Source organism: Rhipicephalus sanguineus, chromosome 8, assembly GCF_013339695.2.
Source record: "Rhipicephalus sanguineus isolate Rsan-2018 chromosome 8, BIME_Rsan_1.4, whole genome shotgun sequence".
Classification (NCBI taxonomy): Eukaryota; Metazoa; Arthropoda; class Arachnida; order Ixodida; family Ixodidae; genus Rhipicephalus; species Rhipicephalus sanguineus.
In genome coordinates, this window is record NC_051183.1 from 68,061,808 (window position 1) to 68,088,563 (window position 26,756).

The 26,756-nt window shown below is 46.7% G+C and overlaps 1 protein-coding gene across 1 annotated transcript in view; it reads left to right on the forward strand.

Annotated features, from left to right (window-relative positions):
- Positions 1 to 26,756, forward strand: part of LOC119402042 (uncharacterized) — a 48,733-nt gene that overhangs the window by 14,377 nt on the left and 7,600 nt on the right. The window contains exons 4-7 of the mRNA XM_037669123.1: positions 17,615 to 17,675; positions 18,729 to 18,766; positions 20,839 to 20,925; positions 25,762 to 25,840. Of these exons, the coding sequence (XP_037525051.1) occupies positions 17,615 to 17,675; positions 18,729 to 18,766; positions 20,839 to 20,925; positions 25,762 to 25,840 (265 nt within the window). The remainder of the gene's footprint in view (positions 1 to 17,614; positions 17,676 to 18,728; positions 18,767 to 20,838; positions 20,926 to 25,761; positions 25,841 to 26,756) is intronic.

Here is a 26,756-nt window from a genome sequence, read left to right on the forward strand (position 1 = left end):
CTTTCACGCATTATTATTCAGCTGTGTTACGGCTGTTAAAACGTTCAGCAAGTTAGATTTTGGTTTTCTTGGCCTAGTTGAGTGCTACGAGTGTTGGGCGAAGATAAAAACGCGTGTCTTTTGTGCGTTTCTTAAGCAGGCATACAGCAGTAACAGTCATTGTTGTTGTACTGTTCGGGTGTTCAATAAAAGAAGAATGCTGTGTTGTACTGCAACAGTTTTTATTTCATCTGTGTTAACAGATCACGCAAACATCTTGGACACATGCACGTAAGAAACGTACGCAGTGCATCGCGCGCACGCATAAAAAACACGGGCCTGTCATTTTAAAACAAATAATATAGAACAATCGACATAACAAATGGCATGGTTGTCTAGTGGAGCAGTGTCGGCAGTAGAAATATCAAACCAGAATGAAAAATGAATAGAAAAACGGCGAGTAACGGGCGCTTTGCCCACGGCTTCTATGAGCCGCGCGTATCCACCTTTCGCCACCTTTCGCCGTTGGTGGCGCCACCAGTACAACTCAAAGCAGCAGCGCACGAGGCGGATAGAAAAAGTCAGTTTTGTCGCAACGGTAAAGCAATGAATGACATAGCCACAAATTAGAATGTCACACGAATAACCGCAAGCAGCTCGATAGATGTGTGGCATACTTTTCTTCTTCTTCTGGCACGACGCACTTGGGACATAAACTAGTAGTGGGTAGTCTGCTGTGGAGAAGGAAGAGGTAGTTGGGAATGGCGGAGATACAATAATAAACCGCGCTGTGTTTTCGGAACCGCGTTTCAGTGTGCTATATTTATTGTATCTCCGCCATTCCCAACTACCTCTTCCTTCTCCACAGCAGACTACCCACTACTAGTTTATGTCCCAAGTGCGTCGTGCCAGAAGAAGAAGAAAAGTATGCCACAGATGCAACGCGCCGCTCGAGCGCAAAGGATTGACGAAACGAACACACACAAGACGACCACGAACGAACTACGGTCACCGCTCGACACTTGCAGCGCGCTGCTGAAACACAAGGAAGGACACTCGAAAGGAACGCACAGGTACACAGGACGAGCGCGAACTGTTACGGTTGTTACTTCTTCGTGTTTGAGCAGCGCGCTGCATCCCAACGCCCTCACACTTCTTTTTCTTTAAAACTGCAGCGCGATAAGGGACCCCTCCGCGTCTCCTGCCGCGCGGTGGCGTTCGACGCATTCTTTACTCGGCGTTCCAGATTTCCAGTGGGTACAGAAATGGACCACTTTTAGGGGCGAAGCTCCTTAAGGCGGCACCCGTTCGTCCCTCGTCGTGCTCGTAGTAGTGAGTAACAAGTCTTACCCTTTGACCTCCAAGGTGGTGCCGGTGGGAGATTTCTCCTGTGCGTTGTTGAACAATAAAAAATTCGCAGCGTGCGCGTTAACTAAAAGCCGAATTCTTCTGTCTCTGTAGAAGTGTAAGTGTTAGCTAAAAGCCGACTTCTTCTGTCTCTCATTCCCATTAGCAGCCATTGTTTACCTCCAAGGTAGTGCCTGGTGAGATTTCTCCTGTGCGTGATTAAACAATAAAAATTTTGTTCAAAACGCCGTTGATTGATGAAATAAACCAACGAAAGACGCCAGATGTTTTGTAAAAACAAAACGAAAGAACGCCAGATGTTTCTAAAGCAAAACGAAAAAGACGCCAGCTGCTTAACGAAAGACGCAAGGTGTTTTCTAAAGCAATGGTTTTCTAAACAATGAAAATTCACAGCGTACATGTAAAATTAAAGTGAGCTGCAAGTCGTCATAACTCATCGAACCTTTAGTATAAACGCGCCCGATCTCACGTCGGTGATGATGTACTGGGCAGAATTCACGGAAGATTCACGGTTTTTACGCATGTGAAAACGCAAAGTGACAACGTATAAATTAAAAGAAATACAAATATCTCGCTTGTGTGCACTGCGTTCCCCCTCAAAAAGCTACATGTAGAAAATGAAGGAGTATTTTATATATCCCACTCCAGAAAATACGGACGCAATTGTGGGACTACATTCATTAGCGTTAGGATACGTGCATTGTGGCTCTGTAGCCTTTGCTTCATTGCCAAGAAAAGTTGTCCGCGAGTATAGCATGCCCAACGAACGCCAACGGAACGCGATCGTGGAGGTGCTCCGGCTTCGCATCGCCTCATGGTCCTCCTACGGTCCCCCCCCCCACCCCTATCTTGCCTCGCGGCGCTGCGGCGCCGACGCAGGCAGCGTCGCGGCAGCGTCTTGATTGAAAAAACCGACCGCTCGCGCTGCACAACCGTTCACTGACCACCCCGCATAAATAGGCACTGGATTTTGACCTCCAAGGTAGTGCGTGTGTGCGATTGCTCCTGTGCGTGATTAAACAATGAAAATTCACAGCGTACATGTAAAATTAAAGTGAGCTGCAAATCGTCATAATTCTCATCGAACATTTAGTATAAACGCGCCCGATCTCACGTCGGTGATGATGTACTGGGCAGAATTCACGGAAGATTCACGGTTTACCGATGAACCTCCGCAGCTTCGCCCACTCATCATAATTCACTCCGTGGATATGCTGTGATTTTTTTAGTCCGCGTCTCAAGAGCAGCTTTCAAACTCAAGGAAAATTTAGGAGCGTTGTTTGAAAACGCGCCCTTCGGGCAATCTCGCTGGTGATACTACGCACACTGAAGCACCTCCGTGCTCTGCGTGTCGTTAGCAATTTAAAAAGCTAGGTGTATATTCGCGGTTGTTATCCTAAACAGCCGGTGGTGGTGGTGGTGAAAACATTTATTGACAGAACTTCTGCGGAAAAGCTCCGGATATGCGGAGGTTCTTGACTTGCGGTGGGGGGGCCCTCAGTCCAGGGCTCCGCTCGCAGCAGCCGCTCTACGGGCCCGGTCAATTAGACTCAGCTGATCATCCAGGTTCTCGCTGGCCAGCAGCTGTTCCCATCGCTCCGCTGTGGGATTTTGTATCGGGGGTAAGGCTGTAATGGCCTGGCATGCCCACGTAACGTGGTACAGGGTAGCTTTTGCTGGGCACCATGGGCAGTAAGAAGAGTATGCAGTAGGATGCATTTTACTGAGGGTGTGCAAATTTGGAAACGTGCCGGTTTGAATTTGCCTCCAGCTGACCGATTCTTCTTTATTTAATGTTCGATGTGGTAGGGAGTAAGTTTGTCTGAGTCCTCTGTAATGGTTTAGGATGGCCGAGTAGTCGCAAGGGACGGGAACGGGCTCCTCAGAAGCGGAGTTGAAAGGTGCTCGGCTCGCATACCCTCGAGCTACCCTATCCGCTGCCTGGTTTCCCTCCAGCCCCATGTGACCCGGGGTCCATATGATCCGATGCCAAATCCGGGGTGTGTGTGTACTGGAATGCTCGCCAGTGTCTGTAGCGTTCAGGAGGATATTGAGGGCGGGTTGGCTGATGCGCCCTTTAAGACAGTTGCGGCAAGCCGCTTGAGAGTCCGTCAGAACAGTGAGCGATCGTTGATGTCTGTAACCGAGGGCGAGAGCGAGCGCGATGGCCGTTTCTTCAGCCTCAGTGATGTTGTGGCACCGCACGGAAGCACTGGTACGTTCTTTGAATGTGTGGTCCACGACTGTGGCTACTGCCTTGGTGTTCGCGAGATCGTAGTTGGCGGCGTCAACATAGTACGTGGTGTTCTTGTGCCCATGCTCTCGTTCGAGGGCTTCCACTCTGGCTTCCCGGCGGCCTTGATGCAATCGTGGATCCATGTTACGGGGGATGGGGGCGACTTTATATGTGGTACGAAGGTGGTCGGGAATGGACTTGCGGCGAGCAACGTCCTGAAGCTGGCTGATATAGCCGAGGCGTAGGAGCAGGTCGCGGCCTGTTGGTGTTAGCGTAAGCCGCTGCAGCTGCGTGGTTAGTTGAGCTTCGCAAAGTTCTGAATAGGTGTTGTGGAGACCCAATGCGAGGAGCTTGCTTGTGGGAGTGCTCGGTGGTAGCTTCAGTGCCGCCTTGTAGGCCTTGCGGAGCATTGCGTCTACTTGGTCCTGTTCGCTTTTGGTTAGCCGTTGGTAAGGCAAACTGTATGTCACCCTACTTACAACGAGGCTACGTACGAGTTTTAGAGTGTCCTCCTCACGCATGCCATGGCGACGAGTGGCGACCCGCGATATCATTCTGGCCACCTGTAGCGTGGTGGTACGAAGGAGGCCAAGTGTGTGATTGACATGGCGGTTTGACTGTATCCACATACCCAATATACGAATGATGGTTTTCTCTGGGACTTGTTGGCCAGCAACGACGACTCGGGGGCGGTAGCCTGGGTCATTCTGCGCTGACGGTGGGGGCTTGTGTTTCCAAATTCTTATTAGCTCAGACTTCTCTGCCGCACAGGCAAGACCACGTGCTTGTACGTATTGTTCGACGCAGGTGGCTGCCAGCTGCAGGTTACGTTCTTTTTCTCCAAGGGATCCCCGCGTGGCCCAGATGGTGATGTCATCCGCGTACATTGCATGATGGATGCCATCGATGCGGTGGAGTTCGTGCGCCATGCCAATCATAGCTACGTTAAATAGTAGCGGCGAAATCACTGAGCCCTGCGGGGTGCCCTTGTTTGGAACCTTGATAATACCTGATCGGATCGAGCCGAGACCGACCGTGGCGGTACGGTCCGACAGGAATGCCTGAATGTAACTGTAGGTGCGCAGTCCGCAATGAAGGGCCTCGAGGCCCTCAAGTATGGCCTGGTGGCTGACGTTATCAAAGGCACCTTTGATGTCTAAAGCCAGAATAATGTTTTCTCCTTGCTGTGGGGTGTTATCGATGACTTCTTTTAATTGAAGCAGTACATCCTGCGTTGAAAGATGTGCCCGGAACAGATACATTGAATGCGGGAGGAGGTCATTGTCCTCAAGATAATCTTGCAGGCGGCTAGTGATGACGCGCTCGAACAGTTTACCAAGGCAAGAAGTGAGAGATATTGGTCGGAGGTTTTCGATCTGGAGTTTTTTGCCCGGCTTCGGTATCATTATCACCTCCGCGTGCTTCCATTCAGGGGGGAGAGTGCCGCTTTGCCAATGATCGTTGAAAAACGCCGTGAGTTCTTGCACGGCAGCGTCGTTGAGGTTCCTGATAAGGGAGTAGGTGATTTTGTCCGCCCCGGCAGCTGTGTTGTGGGTGCTGCTGCGAATGGCAGCATAGACTTCGTCTACCGTTATTGGTCGGTCGAGAGTATCATTGGCGTGACCTCGATACGTCGCCTGAGATTGAGGTGGGTGGTAATCGCCAAAGCATTTCCGCTGTACTTGAGCAAGCAGCTCGTCGTCCGTGCCCTGAAAGGCGTGTATGAGGCGCGTGACCGACATATTTGTCTCGTTTTTTGTACGGGTAGGGTCAATCAAAGCACGCAGAATGTGCCATGTGCGAGCCGTACCCAGTGAGCCCCGAAGGGAGTCGCTGAATTGGGCCCAATTTACTCGCGCAAGTTCTGCGGCATACTGCTCTGCTTGAGTGGTGAGAGCTGCGATCTTTAGCTTGAGACGTCTGTTATGTTTTTGCGTCTTCCATCTGCGGATGAGACTTCTTCTGGCTTCCCACAGGTGCAGGAGATGACCGTCCACTTCCGGTAGTTGAGGTGTTCTGTTAACGGTGGTGGTACAACGATCCCGAATTTGTTTAAGTTGGGCGCACCAGTTGGTGAGGCTTGTGAGGCTGCCTAGTGAATGTTCGCTCTCGCTACGGAAAGCGTCCCAGTTTGTGATGCGGGCTTGTCCAATGGAGCGACGCACCACACTCTCCGTAATTTTTGTGCGGAGAATGCAGTGGTCGCTACCCAAGGATTCCTGCAGGTTATCCCAATTATAGTTTGCACTGCCACGGGCGAAAATAAGGTCGGGGGAAGTGTCCCTGCACACACTGTTGCCGATCCGGGTTGGGAATGCGGGATCCGTAAGTAGTTCGAGCTGGAATTTGTCGGTGGCAGCCGCAAGCTGTTTGCCTTTGGCATCCGAACGGTTGTACCCCCAGCGTTCGTCGAGAGCGTTGAAGTCCCCGAGGAGCAAGAGTTCCTTTCCCTGGGCTAATTTGCAGGCGCCCTGGACGAGGGCATGAAAGTCGGTGGCTTTTTGCTTTGGGGCGCTATATACATTCACGATGATGATGCTTCGCTTTTCGGCTTTCTTTTTTCGCCTGAGAACTAGCTCCACTATTACATGGTCTATGTTGGTATCGGGGATGTTGTTCAGGCCAACTGCGGTTAGCGCTTTGTTAATGAGGACGGTCGCTCTGCCTTCTGTTGGGCTATTGTAGGGCTCATAGCCTGGAAACGTGGGTGACGTGCCAGGCTCCTGAAGCGCTATGACATCTGGCTGAGCAAGGTGTGTGTTAATGTACTGTTGGAGGAGGCTCCGCTTTCTGCGGAAGCCGCGGCAGTTCCATTGCCAAACTTCTAAATGTTCGCCAATTGGTGGGGCTGTGCTGCCCATGCTTAATTCGTTGTGTGGAAAGGCGTGGGTGTCGGGATGTCGGCTTGCGAGGCCGAAGTAGGGGTGAGGGTGAGGGTGCCAAGTGTCGACGCAGGTGTCGAGAAGAGTTCGGAAGCATGCGATTCCAGGCTTAATCTGTGGGAATCTGGCTCTGTCACGCTGCGCGAGCTACGCGTGGCGCGCTTCCTGCGTGTACCTCCGCCTGTTTCAGCAATTTGGGACTCAATGCGTGTCTCGAGAGAGTCGAGGCGTTCTGCGAACTGTGTGAAGACGGTACTGAACTGTTGCGACAGTTGTTGGTTGAGCGTAGAGAGCATCTCGCGTATCTCTTCGCGTGTAACCGCGGTGCCCGTCGCAGTAGGAACCGATATCGCTATTTCGGAAGTTTTCTGTCTGTCGGGAGTGGTTAAGGAGGGGTGTTCGGGGGAGTCGAGTGGCGATCCAAGACGCGCCATAAGGGCGTGGAGTTGAGCACTGTCCCTGGCCTGACGTGCCCTGACGGCCGCAAGCTCCTGTTGGAGTTTCACGTTTTCCGCGAGAAGGTGTTCGTACTCGGTGGACTGGGTGTGGAACGGAGCGATGGGTTTTGCTGCTTCTGCTGACCAGCTCACCTTGTTATTAGTGCCGGCTGATGGATGATTGTAGTTCGGCTTGTTAGCAGGTTTGCTGGAAGCCTGCGAGGTTTGTTGGCGGGCGGGTCCCTGCTGCTGCCCCTTTGTCTTCCGGCCCTGGTTTTTCGGCTGCTGCTGCTGCTGCTGCTGCTGCTGCTGCTGCTGCTGCTGCTGCTGCTGCTGCTGCTGCTGCTGCTGCTGCTGCTGGTGGCCAGGCCCCGCAGAAGGGAGGGGAGGGAAAGATTGGGACCTCGAGCGAGAGCGGCTGCATGAAGTCTCGTTCTCCTTGCTGAACCATCTGCGTTGTGGAGTGGGTCCGTTGCGATGGGGGTTGCGCCCACGGGCAGGGGTGGTTGCTGCGAGTCGAGGAAGTGGTCGTGGTCGCGGGGCCTTCAGCCTCTGAGAGCACTCCTTGGCGCCAGTTAGGTGGGCTTCCCCACACAAGCAGCATTTGGGAGCACAGGGGTGACCGTCCACGGGGTTGAGAGTACCACACTGCCGACACACACGAGCGTTCGGCGTGGGGCATACGTCTGAGCGGTGTCCCGGCTGTAAGCAGACTTGGCAGGCTTGGCGCGTCGGCTTGTATGGGTGGCAGGCCACTTCCCCCCCGTAGTACAGTACATATCGGGGGAGAAGGGGGCCCTCGAAAGTGATCACAGCAGCTTTGGTAGCACCAAGTATTCGCGCACTGTGCACTGTCACCCCCTGCGTTCGCACACGGAGGTTAGAGGTAAGTTCTTCTGGGGTTGTGCCGGGGTCTATCCCATGGATGACTCCACGCAGCGTTCCTTCGGGGGCCGCCACATAAGTGTTGAATTCGTAGGCCTTCCCCTCAAGTACGAGGGTGGTGATCCGGCGGAGAATTTGGGCCGTGTCAACATGTGGCGTGCTGGCAATAATAATGTTCGACCCGAGGCGAGTGCGTATAATGCAATGGTCACCCGTGCAGTGTTGTCGAGAATTTCCCGCCACTGCTACGGCTCGGGAGATTTGATGCGTCGTGAAGTTTCGAATGGCGAGACCCTTTTTCGGCCGCATAATGATCTTTATGTCCGTGCTTGGAAGCGGCGGCGGCTTCCGTCGTAGCTGGCGCGGCTCCGCTACATGCGGCGTTGTGGGCGCCGGTGCGACGCATGCTGCGTCTGCTGGCGCAGCAGGAGCGTCCCCAGCCGGGGCAGCTCCAGCGGCGACGTGGCTAGGCGGAGTGCTTGCAGGACCGGTTGGCTGCAATGATACCGCTCGAGCTTGTTCGAACTTTTTCTGGCGTTGGCGCTGACGACGGGAAATCGCCAATTTCCAGTTCGCATCGGTGTCACTCGCCGGCCCCGGCGATGCAGTCGGTGTGGTTTCGAGCACGGCACCCTCGTCTTCGCTCGCCGAGGAGAGCTCGTCGAGGTCGAGAGCGGCAGTGGTAACCGGGGTGTCATTAGGGCTGTTCACAGGCTGCACGCAGGGGGTAGCAGTCGTGTTGGCAGTCGGCGCGGCGTCCATGTTGTTGTAGAAGGGGCCGCATCCTTCAGCAGCGACGCCTGCTGCGACGCCAGCCGCGTCGCGCTGGGCGCCTCCGCTCATGCTAAGCCGGTGGTTAGGCCTAGAGCGGAGGCGGTCCGGCGGAACGAGCAAATGTCAGCACTCTCGCGAAAGAGGACCGCCACGTTCCAACAAGCTGTCAGACAGGTGCCTGGTCCACTCACAGATGGTGAGATGCGCGATCCAGTGTCCAAGGATCCGAAAAGGTGGTCACAACATGGAAAGTCCGCGGAGCCAAAGAGACACGCGTCAGAGCTTCAAGCGGCCATGTTAGATTACTCAAACAGCCGGTGGCGCGTGGCCGAGTTGTTTAAAGCAGGACGCTGCGCAGTGAGGGGTCGCAGTTTCGAATCCCGGTGGCGCGCTTCGGAATTTTTTTTAAGACGATAGTCTTTCTTGGGATACTTAAATGGATAAATTTTGGTCTGTCTTTCTGTCTTTCTGTTTGTCGGCACGTCACTCGATTCAGCCACTCGGCCAAAGTTGAACCACTTGCCCAAGGGCCAGCCATCTTGAACGGCTGACCAGGTTCATACTTGTGTACATTTTCGATCAAAAAGCAAACATTACGCATATCTGAGGCGCAACATCACTAGGCAAGTATGAGGTGGTGTGTTCCTTTAATAGAAAATGCATACATACGTAATTCTAAAGACCCTAGTTTTTTAAGCGCCACTGAAAAAGCGACTGCGCTGAAACTTGCGTTCCTCCGTGCCCTCTGCACGAGCTCATTGTTTTGTTTCGGTTTCGGTTCTGTATTGCACTGTACGAATGCCATGGGGCGCCGCTCTGGCATTCCTGTTTTACCCAGGTGACGTGTAAAGAAGAGAGTGTGTGGAGAGTACTCGTTGAGTGCGGACGTTTCTTCTGCTTCAGCGCTTCGCGCCAAACCGCGTGTTCGGGCTGGCTGGCGTTGCCGCCGCCCGTGTTGGTCACCGCCGGTCTTCGCCTGCTGCTGCGCCGGGGCTACCAGCCCGCAACACAGCACTCATGTCTCCCGACGTATTGCCAGATGGCGTCCATATCTCACGCAGCGCCTCTTCTATCGTCTTTAGACGACATTTGCAGCGAAACACGCAGATACGCGGCCAATTTTTTTCTTCTGATTTAATTTTCTTTCTTGATTTTATTTATATATGCATATATATACATATCCGGGACATGACGGCGACGGCAAAAAACCAGCCTAGAGTGCAGCAAGCAGACGACCAGAATGACGTAACTCTTCAAGACAACGATGACAGATGTGTAGGACGCTCACTCATTCAGGACATCTCAGAAGAATATAGCAGTAGCGCTCTTCTGTATTTCAGTTTCGGTTTCGCCGCTAAAGTTGTCTGAATTTATTACTTCGCTATCATTACTAGAGCCCATGTTTTCGAAATCTCAAATCTGCAATGGTTCTTTCGCATGAATGACTTCACTTCTCCCCTTTGACATAACCGCCTAACTCCACTAATTAGAAAGTTTATTATTTATCTTTCTTAAATACTTCCCTAATGACGTTTCTAGCCATCTTGATATGCCTGCGGCTCCAGAAGAAGCAATTAGGAAGGCATAGAATAAATATCGTATTTTCTTAATTTTAGAGGATTTCGGACACCTTTCTTAAAAGGCCCTGTATGTATAAAATTTTAATTTTCACTTACGTTTGTTAGAAATCAACGTAATCTAGGAAAAAAGAACATAAAGCACTTGTCTGCCCTGACTACATTTTCAAATACATATAGGCCCTAAAGATTACGCCACGCGTACGTAAAGTATCAGCTACGCATTCTCCCTTGTTTCAAGGCAAGACAGAGTGAGAGTATTTGTGACATCTGAACTGAAATGGAAGAACATTATCATGGTTACCTAATTGCGCTATTATGGTCGAACACTGTAGCTTAATGTGTTGGCCACAAATGACGCTGTGCAGAACGGGCATATTGCTGTCGCTTATAGCCCCTCGGAAATTACGCCAGTGGGTAAACTTCGAACACTTTTTCAAAAATGTCTCTAATCAATCGAAAGGAACACGAGTTATGGGTTGAGGGGCTTCTCCAAACTTTTTTGTGGTGTTGTTCATGTAGTATGAGCGATTTTAAAGAGTACGCGATGTAAGTGTAGCACGCAATGTCAGGAATGGCAGGGACCGATTCTGGATGCTTCGTTGACGAGAGTGCGGAAGCAAACCTTAGTTCGAACATAGCTGCCGTTTGGCAGACACAAAGGCGAATGCGCCCATACCATTCCTGAGAATAGATACATGGCTGGGCAACATAATTGTCGTAGAACGTCTTCGAATACATTGCTGTTCAAAATTATTGGCATTGGCATGCGTACCTACATTGTTTCGCTTGTCCCTTTTTTCTGCCTGTTGCTGTTTCAAGATTTACTGTGAGTTTTGTAACGTCAAAACAATTGGCGATCACGTGATTGATCGTGTTTATTCGCGCAAGGCCCAAGGTCGGCCAAAGAGCGCCATGTCTGTAATTTGTAAAATTACGGTAACCAGTGTTTCAGAATGAAAGATTTATAATGGCTGTGTACAGGACCAAAATATTTGACACCCGAGTGCGTAAAAGTTATGTATATATAATTACAGTTACCGTATTGAAGCGTGCGGATAAATATGGTTATAAAATATATCCCTAAAATATATCATAGAGGAGAATAATATCACGTGTACCTGGCACTAATATCTCATCGTGGCCCTTGAGAGCAAGGGATGGGAGGCACGTGCGTTCTCTCAAAATGACTACAGCAGCGACAGCCTTTAATAAGAGGTCACCATGGGTCACCTGGATATACGATATGAAAAGTAGTAACCTCTTTTCAAAATGTCAACACTGATTCATATTTCAAAAGCGGCTCTCTGCCAGTGAACATGGAAGGGTTAAGTGGAGTATGCTGTCGGAATGGTAAAGGAAACAATTTTTCGTATTAGCTTCTAGGGGAGTGCATTGTAGCAGGATGTGAAGCACGGTGACTCACCACATTTCTCACGCATGGGTACCGGACAAAAGGTATACATATGTACTGCGTGTGTGCCCAATCCTGAGCCTACGAAATGTCACCTCTATACGCCGAGACTTAGAAAATAGAGGCCATTTCCCAAGATACGGCTTCATAACATGCAGTTTATTGTGCGTTTCACGGTCCCGTAAGCGCTGCCAGTAAGCCCTAACATTCTTTCTGAGGAAGGGCTTGAGGTCCATTACAGGGAGAGCCACGGATGACTTGACGGCGCTTGCGGCGATGGATGCGGCTAGTTGAGCAGGCATCACATTTCCTTCGATCTTACGGTGCCGCGGCACCCAGCATACTATGACCTGCTGTTTCAATGCGCAAATAGTGCATATGAGTGAGCACAGAGATGAAATAACATAATAACTAGCTTTGTGAGAGTTTTCAAAGCTGTTACGATGGCTAAGGAACCTGTGTATTCAACAGCATTTTGTATCTTTAGTTGCTTAATGTGTTTAACGGCACCAATACTACGTATGCCTCTGCTGTGAAAATGCTTATGCAAGGGTGCAGGATTCCGGCATGCGAAAAAAGATGGGCCGACTGCAGCGTGAGATACGCCAGCAAGAGAATTCAATGCATTTGTGGAAAACTCTGGACAAGAGTATCTGTGTGATTGTTTGAGAAAATACATCTCGATATCTGCAACAGGTGCATGCTTTGTAACGTTAACTAAAGACACATAGCACTCTATTAGCTGCCACTGCCCTTGTGGAAGCCGCTTGGCGGAAGTTGTCAGTTGGTGTCAAGGAGCAGTCACCCTTTGAGAGATTCTAAGCCAGCAAATCATCAGTTTTCGGGGAGCAAGAAGCGTGAATCGCCGCACATAAAATGAGTATGGCCCTCTTACATGGGGAAGATTATGAAACAGGACACAGCTGGAGATATCATTGGTAGTGAAGTACGCTCTATTGCGCTCACTTCCAAAAAACAGACAAATCATACGTATGCTATTTGTAAATGAAGCAACCACTCGTCTGATTCGACGTAAATGCTCTCTACAGAGATTGTCCGAAACGCACCTGTAGAAAGGTGAAACCCCAAGTGGTGGATGGGGTCCAACATCTTCAAGGCGCTTGGTGTCGCCGACTGATAGGCTATGAACACGTAATCTAGACATAAGCGCATGAGGCTTATGTGCAAGTATAACTTTTTTTTGCTACCCCATGTAGCACATGAGAACACTCTCAGGATGTCCATTGTTTCGACACACTTGTTTTTAGGTATTTTATATAGGGTAACAGGGTCAGCGTCGCCTCTTGAATCACACCTAGGAATTTCTTTGGTCGGCCTTGACCCTACAAATGGATGTCGGTATCGGGGTGCATGCAGGCCTCTCTGTCCTCAGAGAAGGCGCCGGTACTCTTTTGTGGGTTTAGGCTGAACCCATTTTCGTCTGCCCATTTAGACATCTTGTTCAGACCAAGCTGTGCCGGCCGCTCGCACACTGCAAGGTTGCACGATTTTAATCGTATCTGTATGCCATCCACATACGTGGAATAAAACATTCTGCGGGGGAGTCGATGACGTAAGGAGGTTATTTTGATAAAAAGAAGCGTGCATCTCAGCACACCCCCTGCGGTATACTACTGTTTCCTATATAGATGGCCGTAATAGAACATTGCCCAATCGGACGCGGAATGCGCAGTTCGACAGGCACCTTTCTATACAGTCAACATCCAAGTTAACTAATTCTGAGAGATCTCCGAAAAACCCGTATCGTCACGTAGTGGCATAGGCTTTCTCATATAAAGGAGTACGAAGAGAAAATTCTGCTTGTGAACGAAAGCTTCACGTACGTGAGCCTCGATTCGTACGAGTTGGTCGGTTGTGGATCAGCCCTCTGGAAACGCGCTCTGGTATGAGTCAAGCAGTTTGTTTGATTCGAAGAAGTGTAGTAGCCGGCAGCTGAATAATTTTTCAAAAAAAGTAACAAAGGAAACTTGTAAGGATTACAGGCCTTTAGCTTGAAAGTAAAGATGAATCCTTGCCTTGTTTCAGAGTAGGAATCACAATGGCCTCTTTCCAGGAAGAAGGGATCTCGCCGGAAGATGATACAGTGTTGTGGAGAAAAATGTGGGTTTTTTGCGTTGCGGAGAGTTAGTGTTCTAACATTTCGTATACTATACGGCCGAAGCCTGGGGCGGATTTATTGCAGCAGCTCAGAATTACCTGCAGCTCGCCAAAGGAGAAAAGTCCATGTTATGTCTCGTGCCCCGCACATTTTCATTGTTGTTTCTGTCCTATTTTTCTTTTGTACAATTAAAAAGTTTCAGAGGACACATGTTCGAAGTGTGTGCCCAAGAAGTTTGCTTAATCTTCCGAGGTGTCTCCTTGTGTGTTTACCAGCGGAAGTGAATGCGTTTTTCGCCGTCCCACTATGTTAAATCTGTTCGAGACTTTATCTTCGTCTGTAAAGGTGTTGACCCCTAATAAAACTTATTTCAGCTATTCTTGCCAGCGTTCCGGCGCGTTCTTTTTCCTCGGGATTATTATACGTCTGAAATTCGTGAGATTCCCCGCTGTCGTGAAATCGCGGAGCAGCCACCACGCTCTGTTTTGATGAAAAAGCAAACCGAGGCTTGGATTCATCGTTCCACCACGGAACACGCCGTTTGCAACACAGACCACTTCTTTCATGGATATATTTAGAAGTAACGCCGATCAGAAAAGCTGTCAAATACTCAACAGCGGTATCAATACTTAGTCCAGATAAGTAATCCCACTAGATACGACTGGGAGTTTCAAACTGCTCCTAATCACATCTACCGACCTTCCACCGAGGAGCCTATGGTGGGAATTCGATCTCCCTTTCTGTTTTAGGCAGGATAGGGAAGTGGTCATTCCCGTAAGGATATTTAATCACTTCCCATTTAAAGTATGGTAAAAGAGTTGGGGACAAAATATCACGATCTGTGAAAGACTAAGTTTTACTTGCAAGGCTAAAAAACGTGGGTTCCTTTTTCATTCAACAAACATGCTGCAGAGCAAAGGAAACTTCTACAATAAGACAACCTCGCGCATCGCAATGCGAATCGCCCCACAGGCCATTGTGGGCATTGAAATCACCGAGAATTATATAGGGCTCTAGCAATTTCGTTATTAGCGAATATGAATCGCGTTTATTGTGCTGATAATGTGGTGGTATGTAGTACATGGAGCAAATGTTGATGAGTTTATTGAAAATGACAGCTCGAACAGCCACTGCTTCTTGGTCTGTTTGTAGTTGTGCGTGTCGACATGCTACACATTTATCAAATATGATGGCTGCACCATCAGATGATGTAAGATCATCATTATCTTTCCGAAAAGCCACAATTGACAGAGAATATATGTTTAGACTTTAAATGTGTCTGTTGCACACCGAGCACTTTTGGACTAAGTTCATGTAAAAGCCCCTAGACGTCATCTAGGTTATGAAATAGACCTCTGATGCTGCATTGTAATAGTGTATCTATATTTATTGCAAATGTGTGCTTTGTGTAGCAAGATAAGCAGGTTATTTAGCACACAGGGGCCCTTGCTGGGCCCTGTAATGTGGTATTGGTCTTTTTTGGAGCGGTCGTTAGAGTCGTGCCGCTCCAAAGGCGGTGGTAGCGCTGTCAGCCTTGGTGTAGTGTTTATTACCTCTTGAGAGGCTCTGGACACGTGCTCTTGTAAGCGGCACGTTGTTTGCAATAGTATTGCCGCGAATGATGGGAGCTTTGCCCCCACCAACTCGGAGGTCGGTGGGATTGCTTGAGAGTCCGAGTTGCGCTGGCTGCTACCAGCGCTAGCGGAAGCCACTGCAGTGACCAGTCAGGGCGGGGAGGGTGGGGCAGTTTTGGCTGCTTTCACTGCAGGGACTGGTGGCAGAAATGCCAGTACACTACCCGTGAACTTAACAGCCGCCTTTGGCCGAAGCAGTGCAGCCCTCTGAGACTCCGCATCCCCATAATATGTGCGTTTAAGAATTGAACAACGCTTCTTGGAATGATATGCTCTGTTTGACCTTTAAGAATAATATTTCTTTTTTCTAGTTTACACTTGGGACATGAACGCGTGCATGCGGGGTGCCCGCCGTCACAGTTGACACAGTGAGGTTCTTCCTGACAGCTGTCGGCTGCCTGGTCAATTGCAGCGCGTTTAGCGCACATCAACCGGCCACGGCAGCTCTCTGAGCCATGGCCGAGCCTTTTGCATTTAAAACAACGGCGGGGATTGGGAACATATGCTTTGACACGAACCTTGACGTAGCCTTAATAGACTCTGGCAGGTTGGTCGTGGCGAATGTCAGGATAAAGTGTTCCGTTCGAATTTCTTTGTTTTCTAGTCTTATCCTAATTTATTGCTCATTGGTCACGTGTTCCTCCTTCTATCATTCGAGAAGTTCTATCACAGTGAGTTCTGTCTCAATGTGTCAAGAGGTCTTCATCTGATGTTACGCCAAGGACTTTGTCCAGTGACTGGTGAGGAGTAATAGAAACTCGAACCTTTCCCAATGCTACGAATTTGGAGCAATTGCTATAATCCGTGTGGTCGCACAGCTCCAGCAGCAGGTCACCAGAAGCCATCTTTGTTGCTTTGTATCAGCGGCCTATATCTTCGGAGAGAAGTATCGCCACAAGAAACGACGATTATGCACGAGTGGTCTTCTCCGGGTCTTCACTATGCAGAACATGGAACTTGGCGAACCTTTCTTTCGCCTTAGAGACAAAAGTTGATGCTCCTTCGGTGCGCCACCTCTTTCGAGGGAGGGATTAGGAAGTGGATGGTTTGCCGATCAGATAACACAGACAATGCATGTTCGGCAATGATGCCTACCACCCACCACCGAGCCCAACAAAGGAACACAACAACGTGGCAAAGGGAAGACGCGTACACGTCAGCAGTACATCATTGCTATAATACAGTATGAGTAAACCAGATTGGTTATATCACACAAGGTTAAACCTTGACACCAGAGAAATGGAAGTAAATAGCAGGAAGGAGAAGATAGGAAAGGTTTAATAGTGGGAGAGAGAGAAGAAGATGTGAGGAGAGAGTGAGAGAGATAAGAAATGGTGACTACCGAATTCCCTTGGGTGTGTGAGCCCAGGGGTACCGTCTACATGATGCCAGAAACAAAGGGGTGTGTTCCCTCCGCCAGGGACCTTTAAAGGTCCAAACGCCAGGCATCAGCTCAACTCTTAGGGTCCCCTTTTCCCTCGACAGAGCAAAGCCACACACGGCGACGCGCGGCGGGGGGGGGAGGGTTTGAACCCCCCCGCTCCAGCCCGTTGGCTTGGGTGCGTGGTGAGGTCGCACACCAAACGCCTGCTAGCGCAGACGCCCCGCGGCACATCAAAACAATGGAATCTACCTACACCCTTGTGTGTAGAAATGTGGCCAATAAAAGCCGAGAAGCAGGAAATGAACACTATGTATAACGTGGCACCTTGCCGTCACAACACCAATATTTGGAAGCTCACGTATTATATCTAAGATGATGTCCTTGTTACCGGCTACGTGAACATTCGTCTAAATATTGTTACTAAAGTAAATGCCTAATGTTACCATGCTGTTGACGAAAACAGAGATAATAAATTCCCAGGTTTGTCGCTGTCAGGAACAAAATGGCCACAAGATATTGTTAAAAAGTCAAGCAATACGTTGAATGCGTGCACCACGCCGATTCGATGGCAGTGTTTTCACTTGGGAACGTAACGTTGAGGAAAAGATATATGGTAAATAATTTATTTAGAGCATCGTTGCAAGTATAACAAAAATACAGCGAAGCGATTTTTTTTCAACGGGAAAACAGCACGGTACTGGGACGCTTTTGCAGGGAACAAGATGATTGGTGTTGCCCTTCGCATTCGAATAAAGGAAACCCACTTTTTTGTTCCTCCAAATTTTATTGATGTGGAGCCTATTACAATTTTATTATTTCAACCTAAAATTATTTAGAAATACCCAGAAAACAAATATAGTTCTAAAGGCGGAAAGTCATAATCATACATATATGAAAAAATATGAATTTGATATTTTTTATATAGTACCGGATTTGGCCTCGAAAGGTTGGATACTGCCTTCATGGACGATGCACAGCACAAGTAGGTAAGTATCGTATGTCCAGTCTCTGAAGGGAAAGTTTCTCTCGCACCGACATACTGGGGCCTATAGAGTACACGAAAATATTTTCTGATTTTCACGCATCAATCGAACAACCTATAAAATATAAATTCGAAACACTTATTGCACCTTGCGCATCTCTACGCTTTGGGCGCAATTGGGAAGTAAATGAATGAATGCTCACGGTTAGCGGATATGAATGGATATTCTACGGTGGGTACTATTCTCAGTACCCTTCAATACAAAAAGAAAATGAATATGTCTTCACGTTTAGAAACTCAAATTGGGCCATATATCAGGCAGCACGTGCATATGGAAAGAGTTTACTTACTACGCATTTAACATCCTCTGTTCACACTGGCGTAATACTACGGTACAGTTTCTCAAGCAAAAATCATCCGCTTGTTGCTCGGGAAACACTGTAGCTGTTCCTCCTGCCCTTTTGTAATGATTACACAAAGCTACGCTTATGTCTTGCTAGTTTATAGCGTTACGGAAGATGAGAGCAAGGCAGACTTTGAGGTCCAGCCGTTGTCACGTAGCCTGGGGCAAATGCATCGCAGTAGGACAGGCTACTGGGCTAGCTCGCCTTGCATTTCAGCAAACTGATGTCAGCACAAACGAAGCGCCTGTCCTTGTCTGCCTCGTCTTTGTGCCCGTCTTCATTTGAGCTAATTTCACTTTGCTGAAAAGTTCGGGAACCTCTGTCTTTCACCTGTATAAAATCGGACAAATGGAACGGCGTCTCTCGTGTATGTGGCGCGCGCAAATAATACGTAGTAATTTAGTTCAATATTTACGAAAAATAATGGTATAGTCACCAGTCATTGCTGGAGTGGTATTCTATTTGTATTACGAACTAAAAGGCAAAAAGACAGGCCTAAAAAATGTTAACATCATATTGCCAGTCACAAAGCGCGTGAGTCATATAATAAGACAGCAACAGCCCCTAGGAAGACCTTCTGTACCAGCACTTCGAATACGTTTTCCAATATTTAAACATTGCTGTCTAATTATATTTTATATGCTGTTTTGCAGCTCCTATTGAAGTGCCATGTGACGGCGTTTACCGTAGCGTAAGTACATACCCGTTGTTTTCTAGTGAAGCACCATAAAAGAGCGTTGCCCCTTTTTATAATGTAGCTTAGTGTCCGAGGCAAGATTCTAGGGGTAAAACTAGTGCTTGCATTATTACTTGGGCGTGATTAAACTAAATTGGTGGACCATACCACCACTTTCAGAACCAAAGTGACGGTTCTCAAAGTCTGACTGACAGTCACTGGTAAAACATCATCCTTATACGCCAGTAAGAGGAGGGATTGCCCTGAAACATTCTAACATCGCAAAATTTCTAACTGAAGTGCAATAGGCCATAATGCGTTATTTCTTGGCGCAGGAATGTCGAGAAATAATTCGAGAGCAAGTTAAAGTTCATCGCTTTTATACCACATCAGAGGCCCTTATTATATTTCTTCCGCTGTAAACTATGCGCACGCATTCAGTAAATGACACTTTCCGAAGACCTCATAATTTTAATAAAAAAAAAAACCACCGCACAGAATGCGCTTCAACATATACAATGGTAACCAAAATAGACGTAGGGTTCAAGAAGGCGTCAGGCGGGGTTCTATTCCTTCTCCAGAATTATTTCACGTATACACAGAATCTCGCTAGAAAGGAATAAATGTATAAAACAAGGGGAGTATTCGTGATGTTCTGTCTATGCACTATGGCCCCACGCGAGAAGCCCAGTGAGTGCCTTACCGATTGGGTTAAACATAGTGCTTGCGGAAAGGAATATATCTGAAACATATGGTGTAACGCCCTGTTTCGGCGTTACAAAACCAAAGAAAATGAGAACACTTTATCTGATGACTGTTGAAATATTCTGTTGTGGTGAAATAAAGGCCTTCTCCAGGACAACATGTACACTTAATGTTAAAAAAAAAGATTGTACACAACAACCAAATGCTAACTTAGCGATGATCCAATGCCAGACACTCCTTTCGAGGATCACGCGATGCGTCTTCCTTTAAACCGTTCAAATCGCTGACGAACGCTAGAAAGAAAATGAAAGGCACCTTGCCATGCTGATACCGCCCGAGAATGACCTTCTAGAGAAGGCCATAAAGTTTCCGACAATACAGCCATATGACGACAACGGAAGGCAAGCGCAAAAATAGAAAAAGCGTTAAACCTGCCGTAATCGCGAACAAAGAGTGCAGTACTCGCCTCAGCACATCATACGACGACCATACAGGAAGCTATCCGCTATGAATGCGCAGGAATAATGACAAAACACACTTCATGGTTTGCCAAAGTGTCAATATATCCATATAGCTGGCGTTCTGTGGTCATGTATAACCATCCGGTGTTCCATTTCAATATTGACGTTGGCATAGGAGACATACTGCCTAATTTATGCGCTATGCCTTACTCTTACTCCGTATTCTTTCTTTTTATATTTGTAGCGATAAAGACTTGCTCTTAAGGCAATTATCGGTGTCGTGTGTTTTATGTGTGCTGGCCAGTGTTGTGTAATAAATGAAACAGTGTTTTGTTAAATCTTATCACGTATCCAATGTTCATACCTGTTCGTGGTGTTGTACGTAGGACGCCTTGCGACAGTAGGTGGGAACATTCGTATTGCAGATGTGGACATGTTATGTGAGGTGACCTGCTTCTGTCTTCATGATTGGAACAGGGTAGTATGGACACATAGGACCCAGTGGTAATTGCGACGAGTTCCGCGTAGAAATCGCATCCGATGTAACGGCCACCCAGGGCCGTAGACTCGTAAGCGCAACTTGCTTGGGCGATGGTACTTTGTTGGTGTTCGCTCGCGCTCGTCCTGCTCGTACTCCATTAAACTATAGTAGGCCGCGATAAGGAAACGCGGTGCAAATAACTATGAATTCCTCCGGTAACAGTTTATTTTTAATAAATAAAACTTAATCATGTGTTCTATTTTTAAAAAGTGTTCTTTTTTTCAGTGCTTCTTCTATTCTTACAATAACAGATATTCATATTTCCGCATTGCAACATTGACTTAACTTTCAATGCACCTGTGAATATGCATATTATGTTCTTGTCGTTTATTTCCATTACTGAACTCGTAACAAAGCACTCAAAATATTTGTATTCACAGCCAGGATACGCTACATCATGTACTTACACCTGCACACAAGGCTACCGAAGCTTTAACATGCCCTACCATAATGGAACGCCATGTTTGGTAAGATCATTCACGCCATGATTGTCCACTTTACGTATCACTGGAATGTAGTGAAGACATGAGCTTTGCTTTTATTTTGATCCTAACTGTAACGTAGTTAACAATAACGCGCACAGTAAATTAGGCACAAGTTAGGAACCATGACAAAGCACATAAATATTTACATAGTGTTGGCGACAGTCTCAAATCTGAACCCCGTTACCCTGAACTAAAGTTAACTGAGTTTCTCGTGTTTTTAGACTTGACATTCCACGCAGCCTATCACGTGCGGTTGAAAGAATTCTGGATATTTTTTAACGTGGGCGAGTGTGTCAGCTCACCGGAGCAAAATGACTCTTGGTTTTGCACATTTCCTTATGGCTTCATGATACTGGACGAAGAGATAATTGTCCTGGGCGCATTCGTCCTGGGGATAATTGTTTCTGGGCTCAAACGGTCACCTGCCCACGATATCCCCAGTTCCGCTCCCGCTAGCACGTGCCGTCTTTAAAGAGCGAAGCTCTTTAAGCTGGCCGTAAAAACTTTGGCATGAACAAATGTGTACAAAGACTATCATGATCTTGAGTGGGTATGCGCCACAGAAATTGGGCAAACCCCACTACTCACCACTGATCCACTAAAAATAAGAAGGGAACAGGTGGGCAGCTACACCAAATAATATTTACAGACTGATATAAACAATAATTAAGCAAAGCTTTAATAAACTATCGGGATTAACCCAGTGATAAACACCGTGGCCGCACGTATCAGCTTCGGTGAAGCATCTGCATGGAGTGCTTTAGCGATACGTGCAACGAGAGAGTACACAGGAACGGGAAAGGCAACGGCGGCTACGAGAAGACCCCGAAGGGATGGAAGCCCAACGCGAACGACGACCTGCCCGTAGATCTATGGGAGGTGGGAACGTTCGCTCGGATTCAGCGCGAGTTTGTGTCGCTGGAGTTTGGACATCCATGTCCTGGGTGTGTGACTAATCTCTCTGCACTGAGAAGCAGCGTAGAGACAACCTAGCATACCTAGCTGAAGCCTCACAACAACCTAGAAGCAACCAAGAAACAACCTAGCATCATCCAGCCAAAGCCTAGCAACAACCTAGAAGCAACCAGATTAGACTTCAGAATCGTCCATCTTCGCTGTTTAAACCTCGCACTACTTAGTGTAAGCTTCGAAATTTTTCACTGTTGTTCATGCCATCACACTTGCGAAGGGCCCTAAAATTATTCTATATTTTGTTATAAAAACATTTCAAATTATTAAACAACCAGGCATCACTTTCACTTTCTGATATGATAGAGTTACGCATATGGGCAGCGTTTCTTGTTTCTGCAAAAAAAAATCTGTGGCCAAGGACTTGCCGTTGAATCAATACTGTGCAGGTGTACATAAATTACTGCGGCGGTCAACTTCATGCGCAAGTGTTACGTTCCGTTGCATAACAATTAAACCCAATTTATTTCACCAGCGTTATATGTAACAAAAACGACTTCTTATAGTTTAACATCGCCGTAGAGATCGTCCTTTTCAATATAATTCAACATCCTCTTGGGCGGTAATTATTCCACGGTTGTATATAACTTCTGGTAAATGTGAAAACAAACGTCGCTGCAGATGTAGAACGCTTTTCGTAACTCTATTAAATGTCCAATCATGACAGATCAGTTCTTTGACATCCACACCCATTCGAAATTGGAGGAGGAAGCACATGGTTTTGAAATTGATATTACGGATAGTTTCGAAAATTCTTTTTAAGCTGCAGCTCAATGTTAGAGCTAAATGTTTGGTAAACTATTTGTACATCATTGATGATTAGGTGTTCTCCACTCGAGCACCCTAATTTTCAACAAATATGAGCTTGCTGTAACACTGCACAGTCTTTCAGGGCACCACAAAAACTGTGAGCAGTACGACCACATAATCATTTTCTGCCACTTCACTTGAAATATACTGTATTTCTGCACACGTATATCATGACCTACTTTTATACTACAACACCGCCTCACAAATTTTAATGATAGTTTGATCCCAATGGCAGCTGGAATTTCGTGAAGACTACTTCTTGTGGGGATAGTTTGCTTATCACAGCAGAGTCACACTCCTTCATAAAACAGTAATACGCAGCTCATCTTATAGGCAGCATCACCGCAGCTACTAGTAACATTGGTCACATGTCACCTATAGCAATAACTGCATCTTAAACTAGTGATTACAAGCGGGCTCATTTAATTCACATAAGACACCTAGAATACCAACTACGAAACCAGCCTCAAGCACGCCAATAGATAATAATCTAGGTATTAGTAATTAGGGTTCGCGTTCAATTTTAAACCAAACGTTAAAGTTAATCCATTCATTACAACTTCCACTCGCGAAATATGCAGTTCGAGTCCGGCATTCAAGTGATCGTTTGGTAACGTGGCCTTTTAACATCTGTGTTGTTGTACCATCAACATATCGTTGACATCTCACTATATCACGACTCAACGTGACCAACCATCCTTCCTTAAACAAGCCACTTGTAGAATTAACTGTCAGCTTTTATGTATGTCTTAGAAGCGCTGCGCTCGTCTTCTCCCGCAGAATATACGTCGGCCCCCAATGAACTCGTCTCCTACTTCGAACCCCATCTCGACCCTCTCGACGCGAGGTATCAGTGTTTTGCCGACTTTGGTTTGGCGCCGTTGTCATGGAATATTTTGCCGTCCGAATCGGCATGGAATGTTCATTCATAATGTTGATTGTTTTGTTATAAAATTAGATAACCAGCACTACAACCAAAACTGACGCTGCACCGACATTACGCCTGCATAGGTTTTTTTTTTTTCCCGAAGCAGTTGCGAGACGTGGCCTGGCTTTGTGCTAGAATACCTGACTGCCGCGTTGAACGCCTTTGTTCGATACCTGCTGGGATCCTGATTTTTAGTCCTTGCATTCACCGACAGAACGCTGGCGATATCGGTTCTTAGCTCTCTCGCATTTAAATTACCAGTGCACGTTCTCGCCGTTCCTGGGTAGATAGAAACTGTCAATCACCTGTGGCGGTCACCCGCATACCGTGATCCATGGTATACGGGTATGTGCCACAAGTCTCTGGAGGAAAGGGTTTGACGACGTACGCGATAGGATTTTCACGTTATTCATGTAATTACCAGACAGTGGTATTCGTGAAACCCCTTACCCTCCCATGCCAAATTTAGTCTACACCAGGTTAAGGAGGCGATCACGAGAGCATCCATATGTAGGTGGACGGACGGACGGACGGACGGACGGACAGACAGACAGACAGACAGACAGACAGACAGACAGACAGACAGACAGACAGACAGACAGACAGACAGACAGACAGACAGACAGACAGACAGACAGACAGACAGACAGACAGACAGACAGACAGACAGACAGACAGACAGACAGACAGACAGACAGACAGACAGACAGACAGACAGACAGACAGACAGATAGACAGATAGATAGATAGATAGATAGATAGATAGATAGATAGATAGATAGATAGATAGATAGATAGATAGATAGATAGATAGATAGATAGATAGATAGATAGATAGATAGATAGATAGATAGATAGATAGATAGATAGATAGATAGATAGATAGATAGATAGATAGACAGACAGACAGACAGATAGATAGATAGATAGATAGATAGATAGATAGATAGATAGATAGATAGATAGATAGATAGATAGATAGATAGATAGATAGATAGATAGATAGATAGATAGATAGATAGATAGATAGATAGATAGATAGATAGATAGATAGATAGATAGATAGATAGATAGATAGATAGATAGATAGATAGATAGATAGATAGATACGCTCAAAGTGCCCTTGGTTCGTTCAGAAATGCTTCGCATTAAAACAAACACTGTATAAAGCCACACCGGACCATACATCAATGTGTCAAAAAATAAACAAATTGTGTTACATGTTCACTTAGCTTTATGTAAGCTATGAATGGTTCAACTTTCCGCAAATCACACTCAACACGCTCACTGCTCTCCCAGAATGTGAACTGGATGTCACTCGTGCAAACTGCTTTCAGTCATGAGGGAAACAATGCGGGAACGGCCGCATGATGCTGTGAAGCGCTCCGGTGAGTAGTGGCGGGCAATGCCTGTACTCAACCTTGAACAATAAACATGTAGCGAACGTCCCATAGAGTATGCGACCCACTGGATAACTTGTTAAATGGGAAATGTCGCTGGAGGAAATAACGTCATGGCTGTTAATGCACTTGCTGCTAGCATTGGCTCCAGCGACATTTTCTTCAGAAATTTCTTGTCGCTTCCAGCCTCCATCTTCCCCTGAACTTCTATCTTGTCTGTATGAGAGAAATGTATCACATACTGTCCTGAAAGTACCAGAAAAAGTAACTAGATAAATTAACGTGTAAAACTGATCAGAACGATCATCAGAATCATTTTTTGTTGTAGCACACGAAACCTACTTCAAATAATTTCTAGACGTTTTTCATAAACTCATTTTCTCTTCTTGCAAATGTGAGACTGTGACTGTCTTTTTGCCTTCCAAGAAAGCTGAGAAAGCTTTCAAGTTTCATGTAGCGCTTCAGGGGCCTAAATGGAATGCTCAGGTATTTTAATTCAGCCACTATTGAACGTACACATGTCCAATCTTTCCTCGAAGTTGCGCCTAAAGTACCAATAAATAATGAAAATATGGAACGTACTATTCAAGGATTTTTTTGAAAACCGTGAATCAAGGCTAGAATTTTGAAGGTCTCCTTCTGGCACTAAGATTTTCGTTATAATAACCAACCTACACCATCGCGATTAACGACACATGTCCTACTTTACAGAACATAAATAGCTACGGACGCCGAGTTGGAGCCGCTGGCCTCTGCAGTCAAGGAATTTGCAAGTCCATCTACGATCCAAGTAAGAAAATAAAAATCGCAATTTTGCTTTGTTGCACAAACTGAAGCCTAGAAGTATGGTGTAAAATGTGAGTGTCTAGGCGTGCGCCGGTAATATTAGTCAGAAATAACTCTGAGATAGCCCAAGAAATGCGGAAAACCTGCGTCACATAGATTACATCATTGTTAACTGTTTCACTGAATGCACCAAATGCCAAGTGTATATCATTTTAACTCGAAGAATGAGGCTATCGTAACGAACCACAAAACGATATCAACCCAAATATGTACATTATTCTACGGTGGTGATGGACTTACCGAGACTATGTGTCGTTATGACATCCACATAACAATCATTGGCTGAAAAACAAAACAGGATTGATAGGTGGATCAGTGCACGCACGTTTTTAAGGAGCTCAAAGCACAAATTAAACGTACACAGACCATACGAACGCGTATAGCTTGTGTGTTCGTTTCTTCGTTCAGTGCCTTTTTATTTGCGCTGGCAGATTTCGGCCTAATTAGTGGGGTGTGTTACGTGGTGTGATATTCCTACATATTGGGTAAAAACAGCGAAAGACGCGTAGAAAGAAAAACGTTATGTTGTTATTGCTAATCAGCCTGCAAAAAAATATAATGGTCATGACTGCATAAAGAATAAAATACTAAAATACATAGCAACGCAGTATAAATGGCATTGCTCGCTACCAAATATTACTGTGTATTATTTATTTTCCCATTCATATACCTTAGATGACACAAAAAGAATATTGCAGGAATAGAGCAGTGCATATAATAAAAAAATAAGGAGTAACGAACGTACCGTACATTATCAGCAATATAAAAGACTGAGAAAAATTTGTGTGAGTTGCCGTATGTGGTGAGATCATTTCAACTGCAAGATTTCACTATACAGAATTAAGGCACAGTCAAGCAGT